The 24,647-nt window shown below is 33.5% G+C and overlaps 1 protein-coding gene across 1 annotated transcript; it reads left to right on the forward strand.

The window, feature by feature from the left end:
• The first annotated feature begins 1,507 nt into the window (after nucleotides 1–1,507).
• On the forward strand, nucleotides 1,508–22,913 carry LOC126736588 (eukaryotic translation initiation factor 3 subunit B). Its single transcript, XM_050441017.1, has 8 exons — nucleotides 1,508–1,698; nucleotides 1,920–2,422; nucleotides 7,595–8,013; nucleotides 8,229–8,621; nucleotides 17,789–17,901; nucleotides 17,954–18,097; nucleotides 18,201–18,503; nucleotides 22,593–22,913. The coding sequence occupies exons 1-8, from the start codon at nucleotides 1,572–1,574 to the stop codon at nucleotides 22,685–22,687; spliced, it is 2,097 nt and encodes a 698-aa protein (XP_050296974.1). The 5' UTR covers nucleotides 1,508–1,571; the 3' UTR covers nucleotides 22,688–22,913.
• The last annotated feature ends 1,734 nt before the right edge of the window (nucleotides 22,914–24,647 follow it).

The following is a 24,647-nucleotide window of genomic DNA, read 5'->3' on the forward strand; positions in this document are numbered from 1 at the left end:
TGAGCAGATGTTGAAGGTTCGGAAGTATCTAAAAAATGGAGGGTAGTGTATAAGAAGATAATCAGTACTAGGAAGAGAAAATATGAATTTTAGACGTTAAATTTGATATACATAAGTATTCCACTTAGTTTCATACGCGAGTTAGTATATTGAAACTTTTTACAACACTGTTTTTTTCTAATAACATTTTAGAAAGTAAACTATGTATAAAAAATGGAATTGCCAAACCTTCTACGTACCTAACTGACGTACATACTTCATCTCTTTCTTTTTAGGGCGGTCTTCTTCAGAACTGCTTGAAGATATCTCGCCGGCCAAATATATCGGATCCAAATCAGAATCTGCGATATTTGAAAACTCGTCACTCATGTCGAGGTCTCTATAAATCTCTATTTCTTCTGCTGCAGCCTCCACTGCTTGTTGCATCTCAGTATCAGAAATAATTTTTTTCTTTGCCGCCATTGCTCCTCCAAATTATAGCCCACAAAACAACATGTTTTTACACCGATTTTTATAAAAAGAATTACTGAAGAAGGCAACAAACATAAAATGCACGTGGTATTTGCGCTTCTAGTGAAAACCGTACAACTGCTGCCATCTCTCCAGGCGAATCAACATTGACCTTGTACGTGTCCAGATAAGGTACACATGGCACACGACATCAAAAAATAAAACCTGTACAATCAGGTGCCATGTGTACCATATTTGGACACAGCTTTTTTAAACTAAAAAAAGCAAAAATTTCATAAATTTTTACACATGCGTTCGTTTTGATGCGCACAGACACTGTTTTTAATAAAAAAGTTACGTGGCCCGTAGGACCAGGTAATTTTTTTTTCTGATTGGGACTGGCAGTTAACGTGTTAAACATCAAAACAGTGGCAAACTTTCAATGTTTTCATGGAAAATATTATCATAGTTTGTTTGGTTTGCCTTGAAACGTTGAAACGTTTAAAAAAATAAACATAAACAGAAATCGATATTATTAAAGCTGCCAACCTATATTTGTGTTCTGTGCTGCCAACTGTCAATCAAATTCTAAGAAAATCAACCGAAGCGTTTCCGAATGTTGAAGTAACCGAACGGCAACCTGCGATCTACCGATTTTTTTTTTTGATTAACCGATTAATTCAACCAGTTAATTAATGGTGAATTCTGAAAAGTGCCCTAAGCCGAAAAAAATACAAAATTTGGTTAGGAGTCCTACGAAGAATCTCTTTGACCGAGATTCCATTTTAACATCCCGGTTAATCCGATGCATGGTCAGTCGCAACCAGCTGATAGCTGATTTCACCGGTTAATTTTGAAACGTGGGGTTTTTTGTACCTGGTTAATTCTGAAACGCCTCGGCTACTCCCGGTGCAACCTGGTGTATCCACCGATGATTTCTAAAAAGCGTCCATTAGGTTGCCAGTAGCAACCTAATGGGCGCCTAATTTTATCAATCTAATTTTATATAGTAGCAACCGCTTCGCTGTTTGTTTTGACGGTTTTGACATTGACAATGATAAAACGTCACCGGCGGCCTTCCTTAATTTCTTTAGAAAAAGGCAAGTTTTCCTCGTGCCGAAATGGCCAAGAAAAAAAGCTCTGAAAAGAGCGAAGAAAGCTCGAAAAATATCGATAGCGACTCTAGCGGAAGCGAAGAGCCCAATTTTAGCGATCCAGAAGATTTTCAGGACGATATCTCTGATTCTGGTGAGTGATTTGGCAAACAACATCCGGATTGTGTTAGGTTAGGTTTACTGGCCTTTCCAGAGCATTTACAGTCTTTTTATTTATATTTTTTACATTATTTTCATTAAATTTGCTCACTTTGTCTTGTTTTATACCCATTTACTTGTCAATAAAGGGCAGCATATGCCTGCCCATAACCACCCACTTTCACTTAAATTAACATAACAATTAATGTCTTCTAGAGCTCCTTGGGGATATTTTACAATCAAAACCCCAGGAAACTGATGGTTATGAAAGTGTAATAGTGGTAGATGGAGTGCCTCAAGTTGGCCCAAACAGAATTGATAAGCTAAAGTCAGTAATTAACAAAGTCTTTAGCAAATTCGGAAATATAGTCAATGAATTCTATCCAGTGACAGCAGATGGGACCACCAAGGGCTACATTTTTCTAGAATATTCAGATCCAAATCATGCACTAGAAGCTGTTAATTTAACAAACAACTTTAAGCTTGATAAGCAGCACACTTTCCAAGTGAACTTGTTCACTGATTTTGCTAAATATGAGCAAATTCCTGATGAATGGGAGCCTCCACAGCCCAGACCTTATGAAGGGCAAGGGGATTTGCACTACTATTTATTGGATCCAGATGCATTTGATCAGTATGCTGTGGTAACTGCTAATGGACAAAGTGTGCAAATTTGTCAGAATACTTTGCCTGAGCCCACCATTCTTGAGGAAAGAAGTGTAAGTTTTTGCATTTTGTTTTTTTTTTCAATTTATTTATTTTTTACTTCAAAACATAAAATAATTGTTATTAAATTAAAAGAGTGCTTACTACTGTACTGATAAAAACTAATGTCAAATACCTACATAAAAAACTAAACTTACAAAAAAATACAGCTTAACAGCCTGTGCTGACAAGGAATGTGCTTTAATAGCATCCTTTATTTATATATCCTTTAAGAGGAATTTAAAAAGTCTTTATCAAACTTAATAATTACATTCTTCTAACATCTTATGTATAACTGAACAAATAGTCTTATAGAACTAAGAGTAGTCCTGGTAGAGAATGGTCTATTATTAACTTGAAACATGATTTAATATTGTTTATAAGAAAGCAATATTTATATTTAAAGTGGTTTACATTATAAATGAAAAGGGCTTAATGTAAATTGCTTCTATTATATTATCCTGTTATAGTTGCTGAATATTCAAACAAGCTAACATAGCATTATAGGACATCATTTATGGATATATCCTGAGCTTTGTGACATAAAGGTTATTTTTGCACTTTTTTAATCAGATCAACATTTAATTTGGCTTTTGATGTCCATATAATGGAGGTATACTCCAAGTGAGGTCTTACTAGTGCATTGTATATTGATATTAAGGTTTGAATGCTTTTAGAAAAAATTGATTAATAAGTTCAAAAGCCAAGAGTTATGTATGCCTTTCCAACAATAATCCTATAATGTTCATTAAATTTCAAATTTTGTTGAAACAATACTCCAAGATCCTTTGCAAGTTTGTAATTAGAAGATCGCTTTTCCCAAGTACCTACATACATTCATCAAAATTTATGGAATACCTTAAAACTAACATAAGATCAGTCTAATTGCAGATCTCAGGAATTTAATGAGCAACGGCAAAAGTCAAAATTTTGTTCATGTTTGTTGGACTGGATTTTGTAAGCAATATTGTAATGAAGTTCACAAACACACTTTTATTGGCAACATCACAAACTCTAACCTTACTCGCATTAACTGTTGTTTTATTGTTTCCAATGTAAAATATTACTAAACAATTAAAACTAAATAAAATATCATAAAATGTGTCCCTTTTAAAGACCCATGGAACAATTTAGAAATGTTTAGAATTTTCTTCATTGTTTTTGCCAGAAGAGACCAATTATTTTATAATTATAATAATCTAATTGCAGATCTTTTAAGGGCATTTAATGAGTGACAGAAAAAATCAAGATTTTCTGTATGCTTGTTAACTGTTCCAAAAACTGTGCTGACTGGATTTTGTAAACAATATTGTAATGAAATTCAGAAACACTTATTGGCAACATCAAAAACTCTAACCTAACTCATGTAACTATTTGAATATCTCTTTATCTTGCTTATGTCACTTTTTGTTAAAATTAGTGCCTGAGGCATTTAATGAAAACTCACTAATAATGTCTAGAAACTCAGTAGATTTAGACAGTACCAAATTTAAGACCATGTAGCTTTCCCTTTATTCTTCGATTTGGCAACATATACAGTATTTTTTAAAGTTAAAGTTTTTTTTGCTAAGATATTCAGAAATCATCTGATGATCAGTGATGCTTTGTTTTTTGATACCTTGAATTTTTTTAAGTTATTTTTTTAATTAGAAATATTTGGTTACATAGTGTGTCAAATATATAGTGTGTCCCAGGATGAGCGAATTTATACATAAAAATGACAAAAAAATTTATAGTTGAAATTTGACTATTTGGCATTTAGCCCTGCTTGATTAAATAATAGAATTTAGCATATTTCTAATTTTTTTTAAATCAAATCTTGATTCGAGCATTTTTAAAATTTTATGAGTAGGTAAAGTAGTATTTCTAGGCAATATATAAAAAAAGTTTATAAGAAAAAGTTGTTTAGAATGCAATATTATGCCTGAGTACCAAATTTCATAACCATAGGCCTACCTACTTAGATTTTTACATTTTGTGTACCAATTAATTTTTTTATTCATATTTAATTATTACAGAAAAACTAACTAATTTATTTATCTAATAGTTAAATAACTGCCAGGGGGCCACTCAATTGGGTTGCTTCTTCCATTTCATTGATTCGGAAAAATTCTATTCAACCATTCTGCTACTCAAATAGTGGAGTGTGCTGAAAATAAAGATTTATTCTTTGATCAACTGGTAAAGGTTCTAAGTATTCTTCAAAAAATCATTCCCAAAGTTGAAGATATGTTTCTTGATTAAGAGATCCTTCAATAAAGTATGGTCCAATAATACCTACAGTAGTGGCCAAAATTATAGCAACAAATCTGAATTTTACTAATATTTAATAATAACTATTATATGTATGTTTTAATCGTAAAAGTACGCCACTGGTTTAGATGGCCTCTTAATATTTAAACAAAATTTCTCATTCAAATAAAAAAAAGCCTACCTGTTTTTTTGCTGACAATAAATATTTGTAATTGCAAATATTTCACCTGGTCATAATTATAGCAACATTTGAAATTTAGTGCTCTTTCAATCTGTTGAAGTGCAATATTGAAACAATTTATATTGTGATTTCTTGGTAGTTATTAACTTATTTAAATAACAGTATGAGTCGTGGTAAAACCGTGTCTGTTGAAATGAGGCAACTTATAATTAATCAGTATAAGTCAGGCATCAAACAGTCATCCATTGCAAAAAATTTTGTTCTTCACAGATCAGTTGTATCACATATAGTGAAAAGATACAATAACACAGGGCTGGTAGTACCCAAAAAAAATTCGGGACGTCCCCGGAAAACTTCAAAAAAAAGTGACAAAATGATTGTTCGGATTTCCAGGCAAAACCCATTTTTGTCCTCTTCAAAAATTAAAGGGCTTTTGGATGGCAGTGGGTGTTCCGCTCTTAGTGAACGATCCATAAAGCGGCGTCTATTTGAAAATAAGTTGTTTGGACGCAGACCAGCAAAAAAGCCTCTTCTTTCCAAGAAGAACGTGAAGGCCCGACTTGAATTTGCTTGAGAACACCAGGGCTGGACTATTGATCAGTGGCGCAGAGTTATTTTTAGCGATGAATCAAAATTCAATTTATTTAAAAGTGATGGTGCTGCATACGTTCGACGTCCTGTAGGCAAAAGATTTAATCCTCGGTACACTTCTCCTACAGTTAAGCATGGTGGTGGTTCAGTTTTAGTGTGGGGCTGTTTTTCGGGGTATGGTATGGGACCTCTTCACAGAATAGAAGGGATTATGGATCGATTTATGTACAAGGATATATTAAAGAATGTTATGTTACCCTATTCTGAAGAAAATATGCCGCTGTTATATCAATTTCAACATGACAATGATCCAAAACATTCTTCAAGGCTAATAAAAGAGTTTCTCCATGATGAAAAAATTAATGTTATGAAGTGGCCCTCCCAATCTCCGGATTTAAATCCAATAGAAAATCTTTGGGAAATTGTGGATAACAGGTGTAGAACCAGGAATTTCAAAAATGCTGGAGAACTTTTCGAAGCTCTTCAGGATACTTGGTTGTCAATCCATCATGATGTTATAAACAAACTTATTTTATCCATGCCAAAAAGATGCATTGCTGTTATAAGGGCTAAAGGGTACTATACTAAATACTGAAGAATATTATTGTATTGTAATCTTATTTTGACTTTGGAGAATAAATAAATTGATTTTTCCAAAATGTGTTGCTATAATTTTGTCCAACCCGTTTCCTAAAAAAAATTCCCATTTTTTATTTCTTTTATAAAGTAACAAAAAAATAAACATAAATAAAAAAATTTGTAAAAAATACATCATAATATATACCAGTTTTTTTTCTAATCTACCACATCATATAATTTGAAGGAAAAATGTACTTGTTGCTATAATTATGGCCACTACTGTAAATGGTAAGATATGGCGCACCTAACGTTGAAAATATTGCCTCTTGCCATAGATTACAAATTTTGGCGTTTCATTGGATCAAAATCGACAACTTCGGGATGAAATTATACAATTTTTCGTGAAAGTTGATTCGTCCGAGAATATTATTTTTTTATGAAAATCCGTAAAGTTTTATCGCCTAACCAAGTAAAAAATAATAAACGGCGCGCTTCATCCCCCTCTTCTAAAGTATGCAAGTACCTTGGTTTGAATGCTTTAATATTGTTGGCATGATAATGCTAAAAGTTCTTTGTAATTCAGATTTGCTTATGTTCAGCACCGCCGATAACTTTACAATAAGATGATATAAGTACGTTTTTTGTACCTAACTTTGACAGTGACAATGTTTTATAGATGCCACATTTAGTTGAGAATGTTTACATTTTAAAAAGTTCGACAAACACTCGTAACTGCAGCAAAAAAGAAAATAAGGGGCATGCATTCCACGAACAAAAAATTCGTACCGATCGTAGACAGAATTAGTCCAAGGGCAATAATTTTCACTATTTTAACTATTAATATTTATTTGGTTTTTGTTTAAACTTTTAAAAAAGGGAAAATAAATAATTAATAAATAATTTAAACGTAAAAATCAAAGTAGGCCTATGGTTATGAAATTTGGTATTCAGGCATAATTTTGCATTAAAGCAACTTTTTCTTATAAACTTTTTTTATATCTTGCCTAGAAATACTACTTAACCTACTCATAAAATTTTAAAAATGCTCGTATCAAGACATGTTTGATTTAAAAAAAATACAAATATGCTAAATCCTATTTTTAAATCAAGCAGGGCTGAATACCGAACAGTCAAATTTCAACCCCAACATTTTTTGTCATTTTTATGTATAAATTCGCTCATCCTGGGCCACACTGTATGTCCTATCTTATTAAAAACTTTTTTAGAATTCACTTTCTTTAACATAATATTCCCATACAGCCAGCCCTATGTGCTCCATGCACAGACTTCTTTGTTGGTGCTTCAACTTGTATTAATTTAAATATTTATTGCATGGTAATTAGAAAGGGCTGCTTCCTATACCTCCGCATTGCTTAAATCTATAAAATTACAAAACAATGATCACTACAAGATATTTTATTTATATTCAAATTTGGTTTTGTCATACCAAATATTGTTTCATTAAAATTATTAAGAGTTACATTTTTAAACATCATAGTTGAGATTGACAAATACAAAACTTAACAAATGGCCCTTAGTCACCAATTTAACTATAATTCTACATAAATAATTAACTTTCCAGGGCTGGACTAACACTTACATAAAATGGTCCCCTCTTGGTACCTTCATGGCCACATTCCACAAACTTGGAATAGCGTTATGGGCAGGCCCAAATTTCACCCAATACCGCAAGTTTGCCCACTCCTACGTCCAATACATCGATTTCTCTCCATGTGAGAAGTATTTGGTCACTTACTCACCCCAAGGAGACCCTCAAAACCCTGATCAGAAGAGAATCATTATTTGGGATATTAGAACTGGGCTGGAAAAAAGGTCTTTTAACCCTGAAGGACCTTCGGCTTGGCCCATTTTTAGATGGTCCCACGATGATAAGTATTTTGGAAGGGTTGGAAATGATGTGCTTTCAATCTATGAGACTCCTTCTTTTGGGTTATTAGATAAGAAATCTATAAAGATCAATGGGATCAGAGACTTTAACTGGTAAGTTTATTTATTTATAGCCCTTTACAGACATATTCAGTAAAAGTATTTTATAAGGTACCTAAAATTGTTTTACATAAATGAGGAAGTTTTTATAACACACCTGAATTCCAAGGTTAATTTTCTAACTTTGTCTAAAAGTAAGATGTGATCTTATTGATAAGGTGGAAAATACTTAATTTGCTATATATATTCTATAAATTGGTGTTTTCTAGGTCTCCAACTGACAATATTGTGGCTTACTGGGTAGCTGAAGACAAAGACGTCCCAGCCAGCGTTACCCTCTTAGAAATCCCGAATCGCTCAGAAATAAGGAAAAAAAATCTTTTTAATGTGGCCGACTGTAAGATCCACTGGCAAAAGTCCGGAGATTATTTGTGCGTAAAAGTCGATCGTTATTCGAAGGCGCGCAAGGAAAAGAATGAGATGAAATACTCGGGAATGTATTGCAACTTTGAAATTTTCCATATGAGAGAGAAACAGGTGCCAGTGGACAGTGTCGAGATCAAAGAACCCATTCAGGCGTTCGCTTGGGAACCGGTTGGTACGAAATTCGCGATGATCCACGGGGAATCGCCGAGTATTAATGTCAGCTTTTATGAAGTCAAGTAAGTTCGCATGTATTTTTATTTGAATTTATACATATTATAGAAAGTAAAGAAGGCTCCTGTGTAAGGTCTGCGAGCGAACTCTCTAACTCGATAGAAAGAAAATTTCTTTCTATTATAGAAAAAAAGTCTAAACCCTACTCTCAATCTCAACTGGCTTCGGTCAGGTAGAGTTTGGGTTGCCGTCGGCAACCTTCGGAATAGAAATATAGAAAGAGGTTGTATGGTCTTGCTATTACTTTCGTCTCTTTTTAGTACATTGAGAAAAAGATGTATTTATCTTTGTTGTGGGGATGTTTTTGTAGTAGATTTAAAAATCAACGAATTCTCATATTAGACCATTAAGCCCCATTGTGCCGACGTTTTTAAGAAGTGATAAAGGGAATAGGGTCGGCTTGAAAGTGATTCTAAATGAGACTTACTAATGAAACAAAGAATAGTATTTTATTAGAAAACGTTAAACCATACAAGTCCAGAAAAAAAATACTTACTTAAATCACTTGGTTACAAGAGATAATTAGGGTTTTATTGCGGTCAAAAGATCAACGGTATATCTTTGAGTGACCTATAATTTATTAACTACTTTTTTCATGTTTAAAACAATCATTAAGTTTATAAGGTCATATAGTTTATCCACGCTTATTTACGCCCTGAAATTGGGAAATTCCCAGTGATTCCACAGAAGGGAATAAAATAGGTTTTATTACTCTTCACAAATTTTGAAAATACTAGATATATATCTATCTATATATATCTATACAGGGTGTCAATTTGAAAACTTCCCACCCCTATTATCTCGAAACGGGTTAGGTTTTTATAAAATCGCTAGGACACGTCGATTTTATTATAGAGGGGGAACAATTTTTATGCAGAAATCACTTCGCCTCTTTCAACCCCCTACCCCCCAGAACCTCCCTCTCAAAAATCTTAAACGGCAATAGGGGTTGAGTGATACCTCATTTGAAAGAACTTTTTATTCTCTACATTTTGGCAACTTATTTTTTAAATTTGAGTGCTGCGTTGCCAAGTTAGGGTTATTTAAACATTGTTAAATTACTTATTATTAAACATTATTCCTGTAAGTGTTTTAAATACGTTGAAGCTATGATTTCTATTGGAACGTGTTTGACCATAAAGCGAACCGGTGCATTTCTCACTGAAAGTGTTTATCAATCCGACAAATTCTTTTGGTCATGAAAGATAAACATTTAATTTTTTTTTCTTTTTTGTTTATTTTCGTTTGCAATGGAATTCGTCTCAATACAGTTCGATGATATGATCCGAAATTTAAAATAGTATTTAGTGAACTTTCCTACCAGTCAATGTCACTAGGTATTTAAATCAGTTAAAATTTATTTCGATAATTTGTGTGTTATTGTTAGTTACTATGGTATACACGCTTAGGCAAAGAATTGAAATGATTTTTATTTATGGCGAGCAAGGAAGATGCGCAAGAAGAACGGCAGAAGTTTTTAATAATAGAAATCCTAATTGTAATGTAAGTCACAGATACATTTTGGACGTAGTAGCTAAATTTAATGAAACGGGTTCAGTTGGAAACAAAAAAAGGGCAAGTCGGCGTGTTTTAAACGAAGATGCTCAAGTAGAGATTTTGGGAACATTCGTTGCAGAACCCACCAATTCTCTCCGTACAGTAGCACGTCTAACTGGAATGTCACATGAAACTGTACGACGAGCATTACAGTTACATAAATATCATTCGTACAAGATGCAAATTTTACAGGAACTTCATGAGGACGATTTTGATAGGAGAATAGAGTTTTGCGAAATTATGTCCAACTTAATAAACACTCATGCAATTGTGGTAAGCAACATTTGCTTCAGTGATGAATGTACCTTTTTCCTAAACGGCCATGTCAATAGACAGAATTGTCGATACTGGAGTGAGGACATTCCCCACATTTTCAGAGAGGGTGCTACACAGCGGCCACAAAAAATTAATGTTTGGGCCGGTATTCTTGGCAATGCTGTTATAGGACCGTTGTTTATTGAACAAAACTTAACTGGAGAGCTCTACTTACACATAGGTGATAAGATGTAATTGATCCTTTGATAACAACTGAACTGGAAAATCAAGTTGATAACATTTTGCAAGAAAACGAACTACACTTTCAGCAAGATGGAGCTACGCCGCATTATTTTCGGCCAGTGCGGGAGTGGTTGAATAACAGATTCCCTAACCAATGGATTGGTAGAAGGGGACCAATAGAATGGCCTGCTAGGTCACCAGACTTAACGCCGTTAGATTTTTTTTTATGGGGGCACATAAAATCGGTTGTTTACAAAACTCAGCCTGATGATATCGAAGATTTAAAAAGAAGAATTACAGAGGCAAGTAGGGCTATTCCAGAAGAGGTATTTCAGAATGTTCGGGAAGAATTTGAGAATAGACTTTATTTTTGTTTGGAGAACAATGGAGAACACTTTGAACACCTCTTAAAGTAGATGTGTTAATAAAATAAATTTTAGGCGTGCTTTTGTAAAGACCATAATTGTAACGGCTATGCAAATGTTTAGTAAAAATAATATTAACCTAAATAACATGTTTCAATGTAATATTAACCTAAATAACATGTTTCAATGCAAATCATAGCTTTAACGTATTTAAAACACTTACAGGAATAATGTTTAATAATAAGTAATTTAACAATGTTTAAATAACCCTAACTTGGCAACGCAGCACTCAAATTTAAAAAATAAGGTGCTAAAATGTAGAGAATAAAAAGTTCTTTCAAATGAGGTATCACTCAACCCCTATTGCCATTTAAGATTTTTGAGAGGGAGGTTCTGGGGGGTAGGGGGTTGAAAGAGGCGAAGTGATTTCTGCATAAAAATTGTTCCCCCTCGATAATAAAATCGACGTGTCCTAGCGATTTTATAAAAACCTAACCCGTTTCGAGATAATAGGGGTGGGAAGTTTTCAAATTGACACCCTGTATAATCCTCCTTGATCCAATCGTTTGTTCTTTCTCTTCCATTTCTAAGGCCAAATTAATAATATTATCTTAAATCTATATTTTAAGACAAATATTAAAATATAAATTTAATAGTAAATATATTTAAATTAAAAAAATATATATTAAACTATTATAAATACACACTAGGAAAGAGATAAGATAAAATTAGGAGGATCCATCATAAAATTTGCCGTCTTTGATACCTAAAATTACTTCAAAAATCTATAAGAAAACTTTTCCCTTATGGATATAGGATGAAAACAGAAACAATAACAAAGCATACTTATTACTTAAAAGATCGATAATATCGAATGACATTTCAGTAATTGACATTGTGGGCTGTGAAAAATCCCATTAGCTATTATAAAAATAGGCTAATGTTTGTAGATTGGGCAGTACAAGAATGTCTAATGCCGAACGATGCCGAGTGACATAGAGAAAAGGTTAGCGAGTGATAATCGCGCATAGAAAGATATTTTCTTTCTATATTTTTTCTTGTCTACTTCTATGTTTATCGAGTTAGAGAGTACTACTGCTAGGTATTCTTGTGCGGCCAGACAAACTCTTTTTGTCAGGAATTTCCTCGTTTTATTATAACTTATTTTTTTTCGGGCTTTCACATTGTTTTTCATATTCAATCAAAAGTAATCGCTTTTTCATTCCAAAACATGGATGTCATGATTTTTTTTATCTGGGTTCCATGAATAAAATTCACACAATCTCAACTGTAGTTTTTTTCTTAGCAACAAGATACTGGTTCGCAGTCGCGGGAGTTTACATAGAAATTTTGGACGGATTCGGCGCCCGTCTTTATTCTGATTCGTTGCTTTGAATAAATGCCGCCAAACTATGAATTATTTAAAGTAACGAATCGTATACCGGAATGTTTCGCTTACATCCATAGCAAAATAATAATAATTTATATTGAGTGCTGAATCCTTAAGAACAATGAGCCGCGCCGAGATAATGAATGCAGAGTGGCATGTAGGTCTTGTATAGGCTGTATCGGTATTTTATTTTTAATTTAAGGTATGTTTTATTTGTTTTTTTTTACCTATTTTTTTCTTATGAACTGGGTGCCTCTTTATAATTTGATTACCTCACTATTGTTTTATTTCATCCTGTAGAAAAAAATGTGCTATATGAAATTGTAGGAGGTTGTATATAGTTTTTATTGGGTGATAATTTTATATACAGGGCGTTACAAAAAAGTGCTGCAAACAAAAAATATATTCTTTTTCTTATGGAACTACACTATCATTTTCATGAGCGACAAGAGGTAAATGAAATCGCTTACTTTAATAAGACCATCCATCAATCTTTACAAGTCTAGAAATCTAAAACTAAAATTACAGGAAAAAAAATCACAAAAAAATTAAAAAAAAAATCAAACTGCCTAATCATTCCGCTACTCCTCGGGTCATTGTTTAGTGACATCGAGATTTATTCAAATTTATAGATTTATTCCTTTCTCCTTGGCACTGGCCTGTAGATGGTCTTGGTGGCTTTAAATTTGAGTAAATTGTTGTTGTGACATGCGTGAGTGCCTCTTCAGTTCCTAGGTTTTGCCGAAATCATTTACATTTCATCAAATTACATTTATTTTTTTATCGGATAGCCACCTCTTAACAAATTGAGAAGTATGTTTTGGATCGTTGTCATGCTGAAATATGGCTGTTACTGCCATGACTTCATCCATATATGGCACTAAATGTGTTTGCACAATGTCTTTGTACATGAAACGATCCATTTTGCCCGCTATTCTTACTATGGGTCCCATGCCACAAGCCGAGAAACATCCCCCATACAAGAATATTTCCCCCTCCATGTTTAACTGTGGGGCAAATGTCCTTTTTGTTTAATCTTTGTTCACTGGGGCGTCTGACGTACATCACTCCATCAGTCCTGAATAAATTATATTTATATTCATCACTAAATACAACTTTCTTCCAATCAGCTACAGACCAGTGGACATGAGATTGGGCAAAGTGAAAACGAGCCTTGACGTTCTTCTTTGAGAGTAACGGTTTTTTGGCGGGGCGCCGAGCAGGTAAGTTGGCGTCAAGTAATCTTCTCCTTACGGTACTGGAACTGAGGTTTACTCCTCCACCCTCTTTTTAATTTTGCCAAAATTTGGGAAAAAGACAAAAAAGGATTTTCTTTGGAAATTCGTAGCAGCTGCCTATCCATCCTCAAATTTGTTTTTCTGGGTCTACCAGGAATGGGCGCCGGTGCAGCTGTTCTAGTAAGGCGAAATTTTTTGCAAACTCTGGATACGATTGACCTGTGAAGCCGTAAGCTTCTTGCAATGTCACTCTGTCTAACACCATTTTCGTACATGTATTTACGTATTTTGCTCCACAATAATTTTTCTTACATCACCAGAGACGGTTTTTGAGCGACCCATTTTAAGTTAATTCTGAGATTCAAAAATAAGAACTTTACAGCAGGTAAATCGATATTTAACTGATAAAATAAATGCGAAACAAGAATGTTGCTATATTTATGCACATTGTCTAAATAAACAAACATGAAGTTCCTTACTCTGCATTAGCATTCTTATGATATCTCGGTATATTTATAAATAATACAGAGGCGTGTACTTAAAAGTAAAGAAATAATATGGAATAAATAAAGGAGCAAATAATATTTTTGAAAACATCGCTTTTTGCTATATTTATGCACAATACTGTATGTTAAAAATATTAATTTTATAAATTGCAGGAAGATCTTTTATTGAAAATATTATATTTTGAAATTTTAAATATATATTAGAAAATATTCACCAACTCTTCAAAATCATGTATTGTTATACCTCCATAAAAAAAATCGATGTAGTCGGTATTAATAATACATATTATGATGTTAATTATTTATATCGCCAGTAATGTTAAATATAATCAGAAGTCTTAAAATAACTTTTTTAATTTTATATTGATCAGTGGAAAAAAGGAAAATAGTATCCGATACATGAATGCCATCTAAAAATTCCTCAAAATTAATATTACTTTTAATTTGACTTGATTAAATGGAAGCCTATTTTGCAATAGAAATCATTTAAATCTTCGGCTTTCAATTCAGTCGCTAAAACTGTTTTTGCACAATTTTTGACCCTAAGTTCATTAACAATATTTCAGGCTTCCTTTTGCTTGTTGGAAGAAAACTGATTTGGTAATACAGTTGCTTTAATTACCTTACGATATATGAACCTGTATGAGTTAAAATAGTTAATTATAAACACGTTTTGCAGATTAAACTTTTTGATATATCCAAAACAAAGGATTCTTCGAATTTAACAGAGTACGAAAACCTTTCATAATTTCTCCTACTAAATAATCTACCCCATCGTCTCATCCTCTCCTTCTTTTTCCTCTGAAATAATTACGATGTGTTCAGTTACCTGATGAGCATTATTCGGAGGAGAACTGCTGCTTGGCTTCTTCCCCAAATAGAGGGGGACACAATTGTTTAATTGTGCCACTGGAGAGTACTAGTGGACTGTACTTGTTTATTTTGTATGTTTATCGAAGGACCACAGCTTATATGGCGCTGAACCACTTAACTTAATAAATGAAACAAAACTTTACCAAAACAAAATATGGTCATTTATTAGATCAGAAGACAGGAAAATGGAACAGATTCATTAAAGTAGTTGTAAACTATGAATTTGTTTGTATTGTGTTCATGTTCGTCTCTGCTGTCTTTTTGTATACTTATTTACACTGACTTTGCTTCTTAGCAGGTAACCTCACTCACTTCTTACTAACTACTAACAATGGTGCTTATACTCTAATTACAATGGGTTAATTACTTTAACCTATTGTATCAACACACGACGACCGAACTCATAACTAGCGACCATAATACAGGTAGTTTTAACTGGGTTTAAAGTATAAGGGTGCTTACGGACCTTTCTAGGTCACTAAAGGTGTAAAGAGAAAGAGAGAGAAAAGAGAAAAACCCGTCTTGGGTATTAGGGGTAATAGAGATAATAGGGAAAACTTCCGTGAGCAACTTCTTACTCTGATCGCGACTACGACTCGCGACTCAACTCACACACTACTTCTCGACGACAGTGCCTCAACTCGACTGTACCCTGCTACGCTGCAACTCTTAGACTAGTATTTAGCCATCAAGAATCTGGAGAGAGACCCATATTAGGGTTTAAAGAGTAAAAGTTATGCGGGTAACTCGTGACCTAACCTGATTTCTACAACAACTGAGATCAACTGTATGACTTTTGACCGTGAGACCTTTTTACCAGCTTGTTTTACTTAGTGGGCGTAAAGATGTTCAATAAGTGCATCTTTCGTCAACAAGGGATGTGAAAACAGGCTTAAGACCTAAGAGTCTGACAGTTTTATGGCCATTTATGGGTAATATTTGTTTTCTTTAAAAGTTTAAAACGTTTAAAAGTAACCACTTCAAACTGATTTTTTTCTGACCTGTGGGAACCTTCTAGGAATCGATGATGTCCTTATAATTATGAACATAGACCAATTAAAAAATAAATACATCTCAATGACAGAAAAAGGTGTTGTTGGGTTATTTCCCAACAAGCATCATATCGCCTATTCCTAAGCTTTTTGAGCAATGTATTAAGGCTATTCTGGAGAAGTTTTTCCAAGAGATATTGGTTGATCAACAATACATCATCTTTGGTCGTTCAGTCGATACCACCCAACTAGCAATTTTGGCAACAGCTACGTAATCGCGACTATAAAGAATACTTTAAAGTTGTGGTTACTAGTCGCGGGAACCGTTTAGGTACCGTTCTGTTACCACTTTTTTACCAAAATTGGGAATGATTTTGCTGTAGCAAATACGTAATTCTATGGTCCCGGGAACTTCTTTTTAACGTCCCATAGTGGTTTTCGGGATGTCATAAAGTAGTAATTGTGCAGTGCTAGTTACTAAGAAGTTACTGAGACAATATTATGCAAACATTTTGATTCTCTTTCTTTGTCAACACCAATAATTTTATATGTCTGTCTTTATTCTAAGTGATGGCGTTGTATCGGGGTTAATCTACTTCATATTGTATTTAATATAGCTGATATTATCGCTTACCGGAGTGGAAAAATGTAAACGAAGCAATTTTTACTGTTAAACATAGGCAAAATAGGACGAAAATAAAGAACGCCTCATTAAAATAATGACTTTTAACAAAAAAATATACCAAGTCTAAGTATTTAAATTTGATTTTTTAAAGAAGGTAGATAATTTTTTTCACTCCTCTTTACTCCTATGAATATAAGAAGTCTATAATTTAATAAAAATTGCATAAAATGTAAAAGTATTCCGATTTAGCAAATTCATAAAATCGAGCAATACCTTTTCACAAAATGGAGTCAAATAATTAAAAAAAATATGGTGAATTGTTGTTAGAGTTACCAAGAAGTTTCTTTAGTTACTTCAAAGTAAAAATGACTTAGGAATAAGTAAATTATTTCAAAAAAATGCTCCTATAAAGTATATTTTACTGCATAGTAGAAATAATTACTTAAAGGTAATTTGCTTTAATAGCCAAGGTGGTAAATATTACTTTAAAGAAGAAATAAGGGTAACTATTTCGGTCTTGTTACTGATAATATTACTTCAAAGTGTATTACTGCGTGGTAATATTTTGATGTTCCTATGTAGTTGCAAGAACTTGAAATTTAACTTTGTAATCGCGCTTACTTAAAAGTTCCCATTTAATCGTCCCACCGACCAATATTTTCTACTTTATAGTAACGACGTTGTAAAGGTAATTAGGTCAGGTCGCTAAGCGGTGTCAGCTACCATCAGAGTTACCGCAAAGTAATAATTACTATATAGTCAAGTATTAAGTTAATATTACGTATTTCTTACTACTATTTTTTACTTGGCAGTTATTTAAACTTATAAGATATTTTTTTGTTACCAGTTACCGATTTATTACTTGAATAAAGTAATATAGTCAAACAATGTTGTAGCCGTAACTAAAATTGCTAGTTGGGCAACCTTTAATATTTACTAACTTTATTTTTACTGCATTTCATGAATTACTTCTCTATCTTTAATAGCAAGGAAATTAAGGGGTTTTTGAAAACGATCTTATACGAAAAATGACAAAAAAGTAAAATTTGATTTTTCCCAATCTGCACATAATAATTTAGGGCTGTATCTGTTAATAAAATTTCTAATATATTAACATTTGTATTTCAGAGTTGGCTTAGCCCCGAATCTACTAAAAAAATTCGAAAAACGTGCCTGCAATCACCTGTTTTGGTCACCCCACGGGCAGTTTATCGTTTTGGCCGGTCTAGGCGCCAACGGAGGTAATCAATCCCATTCATTTCATTAAGAAGTGTATAAAGTTTAATATTTTAGGAGGTTCACTTGAGTTTGTGGACACCCACGAATTCCTCGTCATGAACACCACTGATCATTTCCAACTCTCAGATGTCGAATGGGATCCCACCGGACGTTACGTCTTTACGGGAGTGTCGTTCTGGAAGAGCAAAGTCGATACGGGTAAGTAAGAATTTAGTTGATTCTTACATCTGTGACTTGATTGCTAAATGTCAATACCGCTAGGTGATACGCATTTGTTGGTAAAAAAATTAACTTTTCTTAGGTTATTGGACTTGGTCCTTCCAAGGCAAAATCCTAAAACGAACCAACTTGGAACGTTTCGCGCAAATTTTGTGGCGTCCGAGACCGCCCACCCTTCTTACCGAAAAGCAACAAAAGGAAATCAAGAAGAACCTGAAGCGGTACTACGCTCAATTCGAGAGTAAGGATCGCATGCGCCAATCGAAAGCCTCGAAGGAGTTAATCGAGAAACGGGCGCTCCTCATGGAGAAGTTCCAACAGTACAGGGAGCAACAAGTGAAGAGGTGGGAGGAGAATAAGCCCAGGAGGTTGGCGTTGAGGAATAGTAAGTATACAGTTTTTTTTTTAAGATTTTCTTTAAACAAAGCCAATACTTACTACAAAGTGATATATATTTTAGAAAGTCTAATATGCATTAAATGAACTCATTAGAAACAACTTGAATGTTACATGTCTAAGTGCTCTTTTTCTTAATATTTTTTAACATTCTTATGTCTTTGAGGCGTTTTGAAGTAATTGTATTCTATAGTATTAGTATTGTAATAGAGTTCTCATAAATTTAAAATAGCTTTTTGTATGTGGTTACAACAAAAATATATTTATTGCCAAAAAATGCTATAATACATAAATAATTTAATAAATATACAGATATAATCATTCAAACCTCGCCTATAGGAAATAGTCTATAAGCGTAAGCGAGAGGGGACATATGGAGTCCGCATGAGACAGACAGAGGGCACAATACATGTCGTTTCCAAATTAATACGTTTGGCAACACTGATATTTCTGCTGCACGGCTCTCCGCTCGTTCATCGAAAAGCGAGACAATTCTTATCCCCACCACACTGCACCGCCAATATGAGATTGCATTTTGAATGTTTAACGTTATTTTTATTCCTAGCTTCCTGCTTAATCAGCAAAGATTAAATTTAAAACCGCTCGCTATTTTCTTGTTAAAATGCGTTTTCTTGAGGAAAAAAAGCAAATTATTTAGTGGTATTATGCCGGCAGTTCTGTCGATGAAATATCAGGCAGAATTGCTGAATGAATTCACGTTCGAAAATCGGCCCATTTTTGTACGCAGCACAATTTTTGCAATTATCCATAGGTTTGAGACCTTTGGGTGCTTGCAAAATTGCAGGAAATGCTACGCAAATGAGCTTCGAGAGTTTAATGTTTCTGCTGTTGCTGAAATGAACTTTCCTTGCAATAGTACAACCATTGCCAAAGAAACGGGTATTGAGCCTTTAAGGGTTAGAAGAATTTTAAAAAGAAATAAGTATAAGTGCTATAAGTTGCAAAAAACCCAAGAAATTTTCCCACAGGACCATCAGAGACGGATGGAATTTTGCCATGAAGTATTGGAAAGGGCAAATCGGGACGAAATGTTTATTAGTAACATTTTGTTTTCAGATAAGTCCTCTTTCTCTATTTGTCATATAACATAATCCGTCCATTACAGTGGGTTATTCGAGGGAAAATAAGCACATAAGCATACCAACACGTACACAATACCCTCAAAAGATTAATGTATGGGCTGGCATTTTAGGTGATTCAATTATGGGCCCTTTTTATATCGATGGAAGCCTTAATGCCAACAAATACCTTAATCTTTTTAGGGATGAAGTTCTTCCTGCTAATCAAGGGCTGAATATCAATTTAGAACAAGTTTGGTTTCAACAGGATGGTTGTCCCGCTCATAACGCATTAGTGGTACGTCAATTTCTCGAAACGTCTTTCCCTGATCGAACAATCAGTGGAAACGGTACTATTAAATGGCCCGCCAGAAGCCTCGATTTAGCCCCCAATGATTTTTTTTTCTTTGGGGATACCTAAAAGAACAAATTTATAGGCACGAAAATTAACGGGCTACTAATTTAGAAAAGCTTTGTGTTAAAATTAGGCAAGCATTTAATAGTATCTCCATTGAAATGTTGTCGAACACGAGAAGGTCGTTTTATGATCGGTTGACGTACTGCACTGCTAAACAGGGTGGCCTTTTTGAACCTGACATAAGATAATTTTAATTTTTATTTAATATTATCAAATTAACTTAATTTTTTGCTTTATTTTGAATTAATGTTTTTATTTCTTGTCCAATATTTAGTTAATTTATGTTTACAACATTATTGCAGTCGGTTTTTAGTTTATTTTTTGCTGTTAAGACAGGCAGCAGCAGACTCAAACGAAACAATTTTTTTTTAATTTGCTACGGAGCAGTGCATCCCCGCTTGAACGCCTTAAGAATACTGAAAGATTTCGGTTTCGGGCTTCGGCGGGGTCCGCTGCTTCGAGTATGTTGTCACAACGTTGCCAGACCTACCGCGATATATAATTCCTATAGGCGAAGTTAGAATAATCATATCTGTATAAAAATTAATAAAACGATAAAATAAAATGACAATAATTTTCCAAATATAAACAAAATAAATTGAAAGACACTAATTTCAGTTTCTTTTTACATATAATAAAAGAATATTACATATAATAAAAACGCATAAACCCCTCCTTTTTCCTTAAAAATTTACCAAATACCCCCCTGATTCTGAAGCCCCTGGTAAATATTTTTTTTATTTAGTAGGTTCAAAAGAATAAACGTACTAACAATAATTTACCTCCCAAAATTGGTTGCGGTAGCTAAAGTAGTTCCGGAGCTATTAAAAAAAAACTAGTTTTTAAAGGTTATTTTCAAAGAGCTCTAGCTCCCTGAGGAAGCTTTTCCGGACCCATGTTTATATGAACTTTTGTTTTTCTTTTGGCGTTTTCTATCTGCCCTAGAAGTTTGTAACATGATCAACGGAACACCCTGTGTATATATATATATATATATATATATAGATATTAAAATTTCTTGTGAATCCATGTTAGGATAAAGAAATTCTTAGAATTTCCTCTTACTATTTATAATGCCACATGTTTTTTGTTGGGTTTTTGAATATTTAAACAAATAATACCCTGTTTATAATATGTGCAATATTCCTAAAAGAGCTTTATATTGCCTGGTATATAAGTCTTCTCTGAAAAGACATCAACCAGAATGTCCTGAAACATAGTAAATTTGTAGCCTGCAGAGTTATAACTTGTTTAATAAACTCCCATCCATTAGACTCAACTTTACTTGTATAAGCCAGTTTGTGTTATAGGTCTAAATAATTGTTTCTTTAAATTTGCATTTCAAGCTATTTTCACTCTTCATGTTAAGTAAACAAGGATAACTAACACCTCTCAGCCATGTCAAAATTCACGCAAATCTTGCCAATACAATTTTTGTCTCTTGTCTCTTGTATCAGCAGTTTTTGTAACCTATAGATCTTAAAAAAATCCTTCAATGCAGCCTGTGTATTAGAGGATTTTTGATTAGTGCCAAAATGTATTTTAAAGTCCCCTGTTAATATAATTTTTACACCAAGATTGATTTACGGTAATGCGCCTTCCAATTGTTGCAAGAAAGTGTCAGGCCTTCCCAGAGGAGGCCTATAAGTGCTAAAAACCTACAAATGATAAACTTGAACTTTTATTTAGCAATATTACGAAACCACCACCTATACTATTGGTTCTAATTTGATAATTAACTACTAGATAGCCATTTAACATCAAGGAATTAATTCCCTTATTTTTCAACCAATTACGTTTTTGTCAACGATAAAAGTTTTCAGTTCATTTATGGAATTCATGATATTGGCTCCGGTACTTAGTTCCTAAGCACTAGAAAAGAGATATTAAGCGGCATTAATTCAAAAATTTTTCCCAAAATCCTGGAATAAAATTGAAAATTACTCTACGAATTCAGCGCCTAAAAAGCCTCGGAAGATCTCGGAAAAAAAAAACAAATTATTCTAAATATTTGGAGCATTCAAATGCCTGAAAGCGGTAAAAATTATATTAAAATCCTAAAATAAAATTGGAACTTACTCTATAAATTTGGAATATAGTAGAAATGGTTTTAATTGCTCTGAAAATTACTTCAAATTTCTGATATAAAAATAAAATTCTTTTTCAAATATCTGAAGCATTCCTCAAATATTCTAGGGTGTCTTCTTTTTTAGTAGCTATTAATAATGGGGAAAGAAACAGTGAGTCCTTTTAGTTACCTACAGCCTTCAATTGGGTTAGTTCCCCTGATAGGTGCAGGTCCATATCCATTTATAACGGATTTTTTCTTGTTCGGTGGGTCGATATATATTGCACCAGTTTTTTTTCCTTAATGACTTGCAACTAGTAAATATTAAAGGGTTATGGTATCCATATGCTGAACATCTGGTGAAACTGGAATCGCTGATAAGATGATAATAGCTAGTTTCAAACATTATTTACAGTGTTTAAATTGCCTGTTAAAATAACTAATATATACACTACACCTGTAAAATACAAAATGTTTATAAGTACACATTAAATGACTTTAACTCTCTTACAGATATAGACACCGACGAGCTGGATGCGGACTCGGAGAACGTAGAGGAGGAAGTTGTAGAATTCTTTATCAAAGAAGAAATAATCCCTATCGACTAAAGTGATTTAAGATAAGAGTGTTTTTTTCCCTCGTACAGACCTGGAGTCTCGCGGGGGAGACTTGGCCATTTTCAATTCATCCAACACCGAGGAAAGCTCACCTTGAATTATTTTGTGTTTTGTGCAACTTTTTAAGTCGATATAGGTCTATTTTATATTACTGAACGTGACCTCTGTATGTACGATACGTTCGCGAGGTCGCTTAATAAAGTTCTTTTATTATTTATTGAGGAGTTTTTATTCAACTGTTCCAATAAAAAAATCTTCTAGACCACAGGGTAACCCATTCATATTTTATGCCACTTCCATTTCGTTTTCCGTATTCGTTTAATTGTTACTGTTGGAAGTTGTGTATGTTTACCCGGTTTTGAGTCGATGTTTTATTTCCTGAAAATATTAGGCAGACGACGAATACTTAAATACAAAATAATTATTAAGCAACAATTAATGAAATATATTTATATTAACAGTATATTGTTATTCTGGTATTGGATTATAAAACAATCCTGGAAGATTATATGAATTAATGCTGATCGGGCCCGCACGCATGTACTATCACGGGTCTTTTGAAGTTCCCGCCGTCACAAATTTAAAATTTGTGTAAGTAGTTTAAAAGTATTTTTTTTTTATTTTTGCATTAATATGTAGTATATAGTATAAGTGAAGGGTACAATTCAAAAATCGTTGATTTTCAGGAAATCAATAACTTATTATTTTATTACTTTGTATTGAATGTATTAATGGATTTAGTTTGTTATGTCTATTTGGGATTGGAATTGAGAAAATATTAATGAAATTCCATTTAAAAAAATTTTTAGAGCAAAAAAGAAGAAGAAAGTATAGATTGCAACGAACAAGAAGGGGGAATGGTAGATATTCTCACTGTAGTTTTGTGGTATCATCAGTTTTTTATACACAAGCAATTCTAAAGCAAAACAGCAAAGGTTAATTCGATTTTCTCATTTAATTGGGAAAGATACAGAAAAAATTCAAACACTTTTTTTTGCGCTTCTTACACACGAAGCTTTTGGAAAGGAAGCCTTGTCTTTGACATTTCTGGTATGTTTTAATGTAGAGAAATATTTTCTAGCGGCTGGATTGCGACAGAATTTCATTAAGCACTGCAGGTCATTGTACTTGGCTAGTGTTATAGGCAGTAGTCCTGCAAATAGATAAAACATCCTTAACATTGGAAAATAATATTATGTGTATAGTTAGCCTTTGTATAATTGGCCTGGTAATTCGAACAAATTGTTTGGTAAATTATTGATAAATTTTTTCTTCGGTTCAATCAAAACAGCCGATTCCCACATACCATTCCATGTTGATCGATGGTAGACAAGCCTGGGATGATCTTTAACGACTTTTAGTTCACGTATGGGCTGGATCTTCATTGGACACTTATTTTTGTAAAGTGTAGAAAAATGTGTAGTCCAGCATTTAAAAAAATCGAAAGTGATTTCCCTAACATCAAAAGGATTTGGTTTAACTCGTGCAGCTCTGAAAACTTCAGCCAATTCATTTGGAAGTTCCACACGCGACTTTTGCTGAACTTGTCCAAAATCCTTGTCGCATTCCATAAATGAATGTCCTCTAATGGGAAGACTGATCTTGATTTCATCAAAACTTTTTTGCACATGCACTAAGTGATGGAGGTAACGGATAACTGTGTAATTCTTATTCTGTCCCCCACGTGAGTCGCAAAATATATCGAGGACTCGAACACTACTAGGTAGAAAGTTGTAAACAAAATGATGCAACATCGAACATACATCGTCAGAGCCTTTTCGACCGTTTGTTTCAGGATAAGTATAGAAAATACTTTGACTAGTTGACAAAACATGAATATTAAAAGAGAATACAGATAACTGTCTCTTATAATAAACATCATTTGTGCTGATGTTGGGCACTGGCAGATTTTTAGCAAAATCCATGCATATTGCTTCTTTGTTCTCATTTA

This window comes from Anthonomus grandis, chromosome 1 (genome assembly GCF_022605725.1).
Source record: "Anthonomus grandis grandis chromosome 1, icAntGran1.3, whole genome shotgun sequence".
In the NCBI taxonomy this organism is placed as follows: Eukaryota; Metazoa; Arthropoda; class Insecta; order Coleoptera; family Curculionidae; genus Anthonomus; species Anthonomus grandis.